Here is a 13,742-nt window from a genome sequence, read left to right on the forward strand (position 1 = left end):
TGCCTCTAGGAATTCCCTGGCTGTTCTGTTTGGCTTGTCCTATAATGGTAGTGTTGTCCCAGTCGAATTCATGTTGCTTGTCGTCTGTGTGTGTGGCTACTAAGGATAGCTGGTCGTGTCATTTCGTGGCTGGTTGGTGTTAGTGTATACGGATCGTTAACTGTCTTCCTGTTTGTCCGATGTAGTGTTTTGTGCAGTCCTTGCATGGGATTTTGTGCACTACATTAGTTTTGCTCATGTTGGGTATCGGGTCCTTTGTTCTGGTGAGTTGTTGTCTGAGCGTGGCTGTTGGTTTGTGCGCTGTTATGAGTCCTAGTGGTCGCAGTAGTCTGGCTGTCAGTTCAGAAATGCTCCTGATGTATGGTAGTGTGGCTAGTCCTTTGGGTTGCAGCATGTCCTCGTTCCGTTGTCTCTCCCTTAGGCATCTGTTGATGAAATTGCGAGGGTTTCCGTTTTTGGCGAATACTTTGTATAGGTGTTCCTCTTCCTCTTTTTGCAGTTCTGGTGTGCTGCAGTGTGTTGTGGCCCTTTTGAATAGTGTCCTGATGCAACTTCGTTTGTATGTGTTGGGGTGGTTGCTTTCGTAGTTTAGAACTTGGTCTGTGTGTGTGGCTTTCCTATATACCTTTGTGGTGAATTCTCCGTTCGGTGTTCTCTGTACCATCACGTCTAGGAATGGGAGTTGGTTGTCCTTTTCTTCCTCTCTAGTGAATCGGATTCCTGTGAGTGTGACATTGATGATCTGGTGTGTGTTCTCTATTTCTGTGTTTTTAATTATTACAAAGATGTCATCCACGTATCTGACCCAGAGTTTGGGTTGAATTTGTGGTAAGACTGTTTGTTCTAACCTTTGCATTACTGCTTCTACAAGACAAATTCCCAGCTCGGCGAACAGAACCACAACAACAAGCACCCGAGCTACAAATCTTCTCCCAAACTTTGAGCTTAAAGCTCAACCTAAAAACCAAAAATACATCTAGAAAGGCTGGTCTGAAAGAGCTGGCCACACCCATCCAGGGTGCTTCTATTTTTACACTTTAAAAAACTCAAACTTCACAAACTGTTTGTTACCACAGACAGCTCTGTGCCTCTTGTTCAATCTCTCTCAAAATAAACCAGGACAAAATACACCTCTTAAAGCCACAGCATTGTCACAGGAGAGACTTCATAGTTTTCCAATATGGTATTAGCAAAATGCTATATAATCGCAAAGATTTGTTGTACTCTTGTACACCAATCACCTTTAAAAAGGGGCAAACATAGGATTTGCTTTGCCTATATATAAACTTAGTGATAAGGACAATAGCAAAAAGATAATTCTGCATAATCTCTGATGGTCTCTTGTTATTTTGAAAAAAAGTTTTGCTTTTATAATTTTATCAAAATGCATTATTTCACATTTCTTTACATTTATCTTGCACGCTCATACACATCCCTTTGCAGCCTTTTTGAGTAATCTGGAGTTTGCTTTCCTAATTAGCTTTGTATCATCAGTAAATATGGATACATTAGTCAGTAGGTAAAGCCATTGACTGCAGATGCTGGAAACCAGATTCTAGATTAATGGTGCTGGAAAAGCACAGCAGTTCAGGCAGCATCCAAGGAGCAGGAAAATGGACGTTTCGGGCAAAAGCCCTTCATCAGGAATAGAGGCAGAGAGCCTGAAGGGTAGAGAGATAAATGAGAGGAGGGTGGTGGTGGGGAGAAAGTAGCATTGAGTACAATAGGTGAGTGGGGGAGGGGGGGGGGAATGAAGGTGATAGGTCAAGGAGGAGGGTGGAGTGGATAGGTGGAAAAGAAGATAGGCGGAAAAGAAGATAGGCAGGTAGGACAAGTCATGGGGACAGTGCTGAGCTGGAAGTTTGGAACTGGGGTGAGGTGGGGGAAGGGGAAATGAGGAAACTGTTGAAGTCCACATTGATGCCCTGGGGTTGAAGTGTTCCGAGGCGGAAGAGGAGGCGTTCTTCCTCCAGGCGTCGGGTGGTGAGGTAGCGGCGATGAAGGAGGCCCAGGACCTCCATGTCCTCGGCAGAGTGGGAGGGGGAGTTGAAATGTTGGGCCACAGTGCGGTGTGGTTGATTGGTGCGGGTGTCTCGGAGATGTTCCCTAAAGCGCTCTGCTAGGAGGCGACCAGTCTCCCCAATGTAGAGGAGACCACGTCGGGAGCAACGGATACAATAAATTATATTGGTGGATGTGCAGGTAAAACTTTGATGGATGTGGAAGGCGTTTTTAGGGCCTTGGATACATTTAGTACCCTGAAGTAATTAAATGATATAGATTGTAAATAGTTGAAATCTAAGCACTAGCTTTGTAGCATGTACAAGAACGTAAACTCCTTTATTCTGACTCTCAAACATTCCTCAATCCAAACTAATTATGATAAAAAAAACTTACAATAATAAAAAAAACACTTACAATACAAAATTATCATTTTGGAATTAGGAAATCTAACACAGAGGCAGATGTATAGTTTCAGCTCTGTTAAGGTATCCCCTGAACAGTAATTTGGAATAGTGAACTGTAGACAGTTTCCAAAAAGGCGTCTGCTCCAGTCAAGTATCCAGCAGGAATTTAAGGGATTAGTGAATGGAACATTTAATATTGTTGATCTTAAAACAGATTAGTGACCACTAGGCTTAGCTTTGGTTTGTTTTGTGTAATAAATTCATTTCTTCTGTTAGATAATATTTGCAGCCGCTAAGGTAATTAGCAACAAAAACAAAATTAAGCTCATGATCAATCAAATGAGGTTTCATTCTGGGATCTGGCATTTTCAGGATTACAACCAATCAACTGGGATTGTAACATTATTACTTTCAAACCTCCTGTAAGCCCTAATCTTGTAAAACAAAATCTTTTGCATGGTAGTGTATTGGATGTTTTCTGAAACAATGTCCACAGGTTCTCTTTTCTGTATTCTGCTAGTAGCACACACAAAAACTCAACTGGTTTGTCAAATGCAATTTCTCTCTTGAAATCATGCAGATACTATCTACTCATATTATAAATAAATGTTTCTTAATAATGGATTTCTACACTTCCAAGCTCAGGTATACCACTCTAATCCCCTCTCTTCTCTCCCTCCTAAACTGCATTGTATTATTTGTACCTTCCAACCTTTAGGAATAAGGTCACTTTTGTTTTGGAAATTATTAATTGCAATTTTTTAAAAATCTGGAGCAACAGATAGAAGTACATACCCAGCATTTGCTTTTGTATATATTTTACTTATTATCTTTGGTTTAATTAATTTCCCCAATTGTTTTCAGTTCAAAAAGTGCAATGACCTAAGTCCACAATCTCCACTGGGTGGTGCTATTGTTTGGCAAAATTGCATACAAATAATTGGGTTGAGACTGAAGCTTTGAACTAATGGATGATTAATCTAACATTTCTGGGTTCATTGGGAAATTAATCATTTTTGACCATGAATTCTGTCCAAGAACTTGTTAAGCCATGTGCTGATTTGAATCTTGACCTTTGCTTGCTGATGGAGCTGTTCACTACTCTGGCCTGTACTCTTAAATTGCACAAATGTTTGCTCTCTTCACTCCGGCCAATACCACTCACTTTTGTACCATGATATCACTCCCAGCCTCAACAAAATCTTCCTCTTTTTATCAACATACTATCTATGTTCCTACAGTTTTAAAGATATCATATGACTCAAAATTCTTTCTGTAGGTGTTGATGGAACTGCTGGGAAGTTTGTGTTTCTTTCGTTGGAAATTAACACTCCTGATCCCTCCTACCAAAGTTAAATTATTTGTCCAAAATTCTTCTGCTTTTATATTCTTGAAGATTAGAACTATAGGTAGTCCACCACGAGAATTGTAACAGTTTCTCACTACGACTCGCCTTCCAGTCTTCCCTCTGCATGTATGCAAGTGCCTGTATTTACATCTCTCGAACATAATTAAGGTCAGATGCTCCAGTATCTGGAATTATCCCAATGAAGTAATATTCAATTATTTCTGCATTACGTTGTTTTGAGTTTAGCGCTGAGCACTTCAAAGGGCATTATGCAGTAAAACTGTGCAACTGGCATCCACCAAATGAAAAGTTAATGGTTTTGCAAAACTGATATCTTAAAAGTTCAATTTTTATAGCAAGCAATGTAGATCAGAATCTCTTTGATCGGTGTCACTTATATAAAGCACTGATTGACAATCTCAATGATTGGGGATTAGCAAAAGATGATAAAGCTTGGTATTCCCAATCTAAAATGAGTACAAGAAAAATATCCAAGACTTAATTGTGAAACTCTCAGAGGTTAACATTCCATTAATGCTCTACCACAGTATAAAGCACGATATTCTGAAGCCGTACTGCAACAAGAAATTGAAGCTTTTAGTAGGAGGAACAGAAAATGGCATAAGATGGGCAATCTCCATATCTGCCACCTCCAAACCTTAATTACCTTTTGCTGAACAGCAGTTGTAATGTAAGTAAAATAGTGAGGAGCAAAATCCAAGAAAGACTGGACTTCCAATCGAGGCATCTGCTTCAGAATAAAGCGGTCATCTAGAAAAGATTACATTTTAAAAATGACAGAATTTACATAAAATATATTTATCAGTACTTGGTAATCAAGACAAAAAACCTCACAACTGACACTTTTTTTCTAGAAAATGAACAAGATTTCTGAACAAACTCAAACTAACATCTCAACTACATTTTCAGGAAAGTAAGACAGAACAAAAATGCAGAATATAACAATCTCTATTCTCTTATTTTGCTTCAACATAGTTAATGTGACCTTCTATTAGGACACGCTTAAATACGATTGAACTGCAAGGCACTGATATGCCTCCTCTCAATGACGTCACTAGTATGATAAAGATTCATCAACTCCTTTTCTTCAGTATAATTGTTTTTACTTTGAACTAAAGGGGAATTTAAAGTATGTGATAGTAGTGAACAGGGGTGAAAGGTCATACATCTTTCAATTCTAAAATGGTCAACCACCATTTTCAGCACTTTTACACGTCACACGCAAGTACCAAATTGGATTACTGCTAAAAGTTTACAATGATTCTTTAAAATCAAGTACACTTCAAAAATAGAAGTTACCAGTAGCTTCAAAACCTTTATAAACCTTTTGAGCACACATTAGAACAGAAGCTCTCAATTAAAGAACACTGGCATCTCAGGCCTCCTTTTGTACGCGATTTCACAAATTAACTTGTTTCTAAGTACACTATAAACATTTTGAATTCCTGTCTCTTTATCCCAACATCTACAATTACATAACTGCACAAGACACGGCCATTTTCCATCAATTCTCAATACATGCAGGTACAATCACTTTGTGATTGTTTGAATCACAAATAAATAAAAAAATCACATGGTACCATTCTAGGAACAGAGTCTTGCCCAACATTGTGACAAATATTCATTCTACAACCAAATGGTTACTTATCCTTTTTGCGGCTTGTGTGGACTTTGATATACATAAATTAGTTTCTGTGTTTGCCTACAAATAATAGTAGCTGCTATGCATTAAAACAGCTAAATTAGCATATGTTATTTTATCCATCCACAGTATAAGAAAGAAATTAGGGAAATGCAACTTATAATTTTAAAGATTCAATAGAAACAATGGAAATTTAAACCTGGAAATTTTGTAAAACGTGATGGTCTCAGTTCATAAGTAGTATAGTTTTGACACATTCATTATAGATTCCAAGGATCCCAAATTTAAAAGCTTTATACTCTTCCAGTCTCCAGTTTGGTAAACCTGCAATTCTTCAACAATGGGGTTAAATAGAAATTTGCTACTATTTGATATTTACGTTATCTGACGTGTACTTTTGCGGTATTGACATTGAAACTTCGAACAGTGTATCAGTAACTGACGTTTTAATTATTTACACACTATGTTTAAAAAAAAGTCTCATTGAATCTTAGTTCATTTCATTGAACCAACAAATTCTTTTACCTTCTGTAGCATAAAAGGCTGCCCCTGATTTGCCTCCTCGGGCTTGCCATGGCACACAGTGAGACAGTGATCGGATGAAGTCCTCCTCATTACTAGCCAAAATCACTTCTCGCATTTTGTGGAAATCTTCAGCATAATAAATTCTACAGTAAAACTTGGCATTGGCATCTGAAAATTCTGTACAAAAACATTTAATGAAACATTGTTATAAACAAATAATCACCTTGCTCAGTGGAAATTGCGGTCACATTTGTTCTCTTCCTTTATGGTAAAAGATTAATTCATTCACTCATAACTGTTGGTGAAAGTGCTATCAAGTGGCAATCACACAGCCATTATCTGCTCACTGATGTTCATTCAGGTTCTGCCAGGGCCACTTGGCTCCAGACCTCATGAAAGCTTTGGTCCAGATATGTAAACAAGAGCCAAATTCTACAAGGGTGGTCAGAGTGACTGTCCTTGACTTCAAGGCAGCAAGTGTCTGTATGGGGTATTCAGAAGCCCTGGCAAAACTACAGTCAATGGGAATCAGGCTAAACTGGTTGGAGTCATGCCAAGCACAGATAAAAGATAGTGGCAGTTATTGGAGATCAATCATAGTCAGTCAAAGGACATCCCAGGAGTTCCTTAGGGTAGTGTCCAAGGCCCAACTATCTTCAAATATTTCATCAATGACTTCCACTTCTTCATAAAGTTATAAAGGAATATGTGCAATTATCAGCAAACAATGTTCAGTATCGTTCACAACTCCCTAGATATTGTGAAACAGTGTGTCAATATGCAGCAAGACCTGGAAAATATCAGTGACCATTTCCTCCTGACATGCAATGGTATTACCATTGCTGTATATTCTACTAACTACCGTTCATGAAATACTGGATTAACTTTATAAATAAGTAACTACAAGGTATGAGGAATTCTCTGGCAATTAATTGCTGAGAGGCTATTCACAATTTGTAAGGCACAAATAACGTGTTATGAAATATTCTTCACTTGCCTAGATTACTTAGCTCCAACACTCAAGGTGGTTGACACTGAAGCAACACAGTTGATTGGCAATCCATTCATTATCCTAAACATTCATTACCAACATACAGTAACACCAGTGTGTACTATATTCACTATCCACATACAGTAACACCAGTGTGTACTTTATTCAAGACACACTTTAGAGGTTCACTGGCTCCTTCACGAGCACATTCTAATCACATATGCTCCACCATTTCAAAGGATGGGGACAGCAGATTCATGGGAACACCACCTGAGTTTTGCCTCCAATCCACACACCATCTTGACTTGTAATCATATTGCTGTTCCTTTACTGATGTGGGACACAATGCATGTACCTGCAGTAGACAGTGTGTGGCAGGTGAAGGCAGCAGCTCACCACCATCTTCCTCAAGGGCAATTAAAATGAGACACTGGTATAGTGTTATGTCACAGTGTTAGTAATCCCATGGCCCAGGTTAATACTGTGGACTGTGTGTTCATATCCCACCACAGTAGCCAACAGAATTTAAACTCAAATCAATAAAATCTGACATTACCATTGATTGTAAAACTTCATCTCCTTCACTAATGTCCTTACCCAGTCTGGCCTACCTATGACTCCAGATCCACAGTGACTCTTAACTACCCTCTGAAAATGAACTGGCAAACCACTCAGTTTAACAGCAATAACGAATGGGCAACAAAGACTGGCTGACATTTCATGAAGGAATAAATAAAAATGCTGGAAAGTGATCAGATGCAAGAAGTTCGTTCCATTCTTACTTTCCCTTGCTTGGAGGCATTCAAGTCAAATACATTCCTTATACTGAAGTCAGCTAAAATTGCTGCTAACTTGAAGCATCTTGATTTGTATCTCTGCATCATAATCATGCAGTACATGAATACAGTTAGTGATTAAATATATAAATAAAAAATGTATATGGCACTGAAATAAAGAAATATACTCTACAAAGTTCAAAAGATTGTCAACAACACTTACGAAGTTCGACATGTGGGTTTCCAAGTTGCTTCTTTTGTTTGTCTCCATCACCATCATCTAAAATAAAACAACATTGAAGCACTTAGGGAATATGGGCTAATGAACTTTAAACTCTTTTCAGCATATAGCTCAGTATAATCTGTGTAAACAATAGTTAAAGTTAGTTTTTTCACTTCACCAAAAATTTGAGAAGAACATAAGGATATGGATGACATCATCCTGAAATCTCATTTGCATTTACATCACAAATCTGAAATTTGACAAAGCCTTACTGTAACCTTTACTTCCTAATTACAACAGTCATTGGGAGGCACACTTTGGAGACAATATGAAGCTAAAAATATTTTGTTGGTCAGATCAAGCAAACAATCTACTTCTAGACATTAACCAAATTAACATAAATAGTTCATGTTAGTGATGTCTTAAAAATCTTAAAAACACATTTGTGTTTATAAATCTGATTCAATATACCCAGATCAAGGTAATCTGATTTCGATGACCAGTATCGGTATTTTTGTTACTGCAACAAAGTGTGAAATTACATAGCAATGATAATCACAGGTTAACCCATTTTAGCTGCAAATCCAAAATCTCTAATTAGCCAACATCATACCCAAGTTTTTCTTCATTTAATACATAGCATATTCTATTCAATCCAATGAGAAAATTATACTCACCATAGAACCTTAGATCTGTATGCCAAAATGTAATCAACTTTTATTGGAAGTATTGCCAACATGATTAAAAGTTTTAGTGAATTTAGATATTTTAACCACTGTAAAAATAGTTTAAACATGTACATAACCCTAGAAAAAAGTACTTTCTTCCAAGAAAATTATCTTGAATCAGGCTGGAGCAGATGAATGCATGGCTGAGGAGCTGGTGTATGGGAGAAAGATCCACATTTTTGGATCATTGGAATCTCTTTTGGGGTAGAAGTGACCTGTACAAGAAGGATGGATTGCACCTAACTTGGAAGGGGAGTAATATACTGGCAGGGAAATTTGTTAGAGCTGCTTGGGAGTATTTCAACGAGTAAAGTGGCGGGGTGGGACCCAGAGAGATAATGAGGAAAGAGATCAATCTGAGACTGGTACAGTTGAGAACAGAAGCGAGTCAAACAGTCATGGCAGGCAGGACAAGGTAGGACTAATAAATTAAATTGCATTTATTTCAATGCAAGGAGCTTAACTGGGAAGGCAGATGAACTCAGGGCATGGTTAGGAACATGGGACTGGGATATCATAGCAATTACAGAAACATGACTCAGGGATGGGCAGGACTGGCAGTCTAATGTTCCAGGATACAAATGCTACAGGAAGGATAGAAAGGGAGGGGCGTTTTTGATAAGGGATAGTATTACAGCTGTGCTGAGGGAGGATATTCCCTGAAATACATCCAGGGAAGTTATTTGGGCGGAACTGAGAAATAAGAAAGGGATGATCGCCTTATTGGGACTGTATTATAGATCCCCTAATTGTCAGAGAGAAATTGAAAAACAAACTTGTAAAAAGATCTGATAGAATAATAGGGTGGTCATAGTAGGGGATTTTAACTTTCCAAACATAGACTGGGACTGCTATTATGTTAAAGGTTTAGAGGAATTTGTTAAGTACATACAAGACAATTTTCTGATTTAGTATGTGGATGTACCTACTAGAGAAGGTGCAAGACTTGACCTACTCTTGGGAAATAAGGCAGGGCAGGTGACTGAGGTGTCAGTGGGGGAGCACTTTGGAGCCAGCAACCATAATTCTATTAGATTTAAAATAGTGATGGAAAAGGATAGACCAGATCTAAAAGTTGAAGTTCTAAATTGGAGAAAGGCCAATTTTGACGGTATTAGGCAACAAATTTCAAATGCTGATTGGGGGCAGATGTTCGCAGGTAAAGGGATAGCTGGAAAATGGGAAGCTTTCAGAAATGAGATGACGAGAATCCAGAGAAAGTATATGCCTGTTAAGGTGAAAGGAAAGGCTGGTAAGTATAGGGAATGCTGGATGACTAAAGAAATTGAGGGTTTAGTTAAGAAAAAGAAGGAAGCATATGTCAGGTATAGACAGGATAGATAGAGTGAATCCTTAAGAACAGTATAAAGGAAGTAGGAATATACTTAAGAGGGAAATCAAGAGGGCAAAAAGGGGACATGAGATAGCTTTGGCAAATAGAACTAAGGAGAATCCAAAGGGTTTCTACAAATACATTAAGGACAAAAGGGTAACTAGGGAGAGAATAGGGCCCCTCAAAGATCAGCATGGCGGCCTTTGTGTGGAGCCACAGAAAATGGGGGAGATACTAAATGAATATTTTGCATCAGTATTTACTGTGGAAAAGGATATGGAAGATATAGACTGGAGGGAAATAGATGGTGACATCTTGCAAAATGTCCATATTACAGAGGAGGAAGTTCTGGATGTCTTGAAACTGGCAAAGGTGGATAAATCCCCAGGACCTAATCAGGTATACTTGAGAACTCTGTGGGAAGCTAGGGAAGTGATTGCTGGGCCTCTTGCTGAGATATTCGTATCATTGATACTCACAGGTGAGGTGCTGGAGGTTGGCACCTTTAAGAAAGGTGGTAAGGACAAGCCAGGGAACTACAGACCAGTGAGCCTGATCTCGGTGGTGGGCAAGTTATTGGAGGGAATCCTGAGGGACAGGGTTGTACATGTATTTGGAAAGGCAAGGACTGATTTGGGATAGTCAACTTGGCTTTGTGCGTGGGAAATCATGTCTCACAAACTTGATTGAGTTTTTTGAAGAAGTAACAAAGAGGATTGATGAGGAGAGAGCGGTAGATGTGATCTATATGGACTTCAGTAAGGCGTTCGACAAGGTTTCCCATGGGAGACTGATTAGCAAGGTTAGATCTCATGGAATACAGGGAGAACTAGCCATTTGGATACAGAACTGGCTCAAAGGTAGAAGACAGAGGGTGGTGGTGGAGGGTTATTTTTCAGACTGGAGGCCTGTGGCCATTGGAGTGCCACAAGGATCGGTGCTGGGTCCACTACTTTTTGTCATTTACATAAATGATTTGGATGTGAGCATAAGAGGTACAGCTAGTAAGTTTGCAGATGACACCAAACTTGGAGGTGTAGTGGACAGTGACGAGGGTTACCTCAGATTACAACAGGATCTTGACCAGATAGGCCAATGGGCTGAGAAGCGGCAGATGGAGTTTAATTCAGATAAATGCGAGGTTCTGCATTTTGGGAAAGCAAATCTTAGCATGACTTATACACTTAATGGTAAGGTCCTAGGGAGTGTTGCTGAACAAAGAGACCTTGGAGTGCAGGTTCATAGCTCCTTGAAAGTGGAATCGCAGGTAGATAGGATAGTGAAGAAGGCGTTTAGTATGCTTTCTTTTATTGGTCAGAGTATTGAGTAGAGGATTCTGGATTAGCTTGGATGCTGCCTGAACTGCTGTGCTCTTCCAGCACCACTAATCCAGAATCTGGTTTCCAGCATCTGCAGTCATTGTTTTTACCTTATTGAGTAGAGGAGTTGGGAGGTAATGTTGCAGCTGTATAGGTTGGTTTTGTCACTATTGGAATATTGTGAGCAATTCTGGTCTCCTTCCTATCGGAAAGATGTTGTGAAACTTGAAAGGGTGCAGAAAAGATTTATAAGGATGTTGCCAGGGTTGGAGAATTTGAGCTATAGAGAGAGGCTGAACAGGCTAGGGCTGTTTTCCCTGGAGCGTCGGAGGCTGAGGGGTGACCTTATAGAGGTTTACAAAATTATGCGGGGCATGGATAGGGTAAAAAGGCAAAGTCTTTTCCATGGGGTGGGTGAGTCCAGAACTAGAGGGCATAGGTTTAGGGTGAGAGGGGAAAGATATAAAAGAGAACTAAGGGGCAACTTTTTCACACAGAGAGTGGTACGGGTATGGAATGAGCTGCCAATGGAAGTAGTGGAGGCTGGTACAATTGCAACACTTAAGAGGCATTTGAATGGGTATATGAATAGGAAGGATTTGGAGGGATATGGGCCGGGTGCTGGCAGGTGGGGCTAGATTGGGTTGGGATATCTGGTCGACATGGACGGGTTGGACCGAAGGGTCTTTTTCCATGCTGTACATCTCTATGACTCTATGAATCTCTTTTGCTGTTCCAGTCTTCATAATTGGGCTCAGTGGCTAGCACTAGTGCCTCACTGGTGCCAGAGACCTGGGTTCAATTCCCACCTCAGGCGACTGTCCGTGTGGAGTTTGCACATTCTCCCCGTGTCTGCATGAGTTTTTTCCAGGTGCTCCAGTTTCCTCCCACAATCCAAAGACGTGCAGGTTAGGTGATTTGGTCATGCTAAATTCCCCATAGTGTTAGGTAGATTAGTCACAGGGAAATGGGTCTGTGTGGGCTACTCTTTGAAGGATCGGTGTGGACTAGTTTGGCTGAATGAACTGTTACCACATTGTAATAATCTAATCTAATCTAAAACTGGCAAGACTGCTTGGTTTCCTTGTGTGGTGGCAGAAGCCAGTTAGTCATGCTGTGCAAAATAGCAAGTACTCTGAAGGAATTTGAAGTTTAGAACTTGAAGAAAGTGGTTCTAATCTTGATTTACCAACAACATGTTGTTATTAATTTTACATACACAAACACGCACTTAAGTTCATCATGTTAATAAGGTCGTTTCTTAATTTTGTCTCTGCAGAAAATCATTTACAGTAAAGATGAACACCTTGATTTCTCATTTTGATATGACTGTCATACAAATTCAATGCATCTGAAATTAGTTGTAATGCTGTTACATTGCTTTGCACAGATACTGTGTCTCTGGACGCCGAGGAAAATATCTCATTTTATTCATATTTTGCATTGATATTACAGGTTTCAAATCTTAAAGGTTGCAACAATGTGAAAGCTACATCTTTTACACTGTTGGCCAAAACATGACCAGCAAATTTTCTATAGCAAATCAATTTATGTTGTGCACAGGTCCACATGTCTGAGATCTTAATGTTTTGACCATACTTGTACATGCACAAATTTATTGCTGTAAACAAATGTAAGTATAAATCTGACCAAAGAAAATTATGAGAGGCATGTGGTGAGGGTATACCAGAAAAATACATTAAACATTTGATAGTGGATAGTCAATGGCTACCATTAAAGCAATTTAAAAAATCTACAACAGATATACATTCTTCTAAGGCACAAACAGACAAAATGGAAGGCGAATCACCATAGTCAAGAAAGAAGCTAAAGATTGTATTATATTAAATGAAGTTGTTTGCAAGAAAGCCAGAAATAATGGTAAACTAAAAGATTGGGAACAGTTTAATGCACAAAAGGAGGACCAAAATACTGATCAGGCAAAGGGGAAGATAAAATGAATGCAACTTAGCAAGGTACCTACTGGAGAACCATGTAAAGCTTTTATTGGTATATGAAAGGAAAAGATGAGCAAGGATAAATATGGGCTGTTATAGGCAAGGGACAGGAGAATTTATATTGGAAAACAGGGAACAGTGAGAGGAATTAGTTAGTTTGCATCTGCCTTGACAGAAGATGATATAGAATTCCAGAAACATAAGGCGGCCAAGGGACTCACATAACTAAAGAGCAAGAGCTAGCACTTGAAAACTAACTCGATTGAGGATTGATAAATCTTTGACCAGCTGAGTTTCATCTCAGTGTATTGAAACAGGATGCAGTGGATACATTGGTGGTAATTTTTTAGATGCTGGAAAAGATTCCTGTTGACTGAAGGTAGTAAATTTAACTCCATTATTGAAGAGGAGAAGCAAGAGTGGACAACTACAGACAAGTTAGCTTGATGCTCATGGAAGGGATATTGTTA

The 13,742-nt window shown here is 39.1% G+C and overlaps 1 protein-coding gene across 6 annotated transcripts in view; it reads right to left on the bottom strand.

Annotated features, from left to right (window-relative positions):
• Nucleotides 1-13,742, bottom strand: part of pikfyve (phosphoinositide kinase, FYVE finger containing) — a 151,416-nt gene that overhangs the window by 6,198 nt on the left and 131,476 nt on the right. For all 6 annotated transcript variants that reach the window (XM_072578804.1, XM_072578803.1, XM_072578802.1 and 3 more), the window contains 3 exons: nucleotides 7,935-7,991; nucleotides 5,945-6,121; nucleotides 4,424-4,527 (listed from right to left, as the gene is read on the bottom strand). In XM_072578804.1, the coding sequence (XP_072434905.1) occupies nucleotides 4,424-4,527; nucleotides 5,945-6,121; nucleotides 7,935-7,991 (338 nt within the window). The remainder of the gene's footprint in view (nucleotides 1-4,423; nucleotides 4,528-5,944; nucleotides 6,122-7,934; nucleotides 7,992-13,742) is intronic.

The sequence above is a fragment of the Chiloscyllium punctatum genome, chromosome 10 (genome assembly GCF_047496795.1).
Source record: "Chiloscyllium punctatum isolate Juve2018m chromosome 10, sChiPun1.3, whole genome shotgun sequence".
NCBI classification, from domain to species: domain Eukaryota; kingdom Metazoa; phylum Chordata; class Chondrichthyes; order Orectolobiformes; family Hemiscylliidae; genus Chiloscyllium; species Chiloscyllium punctatum.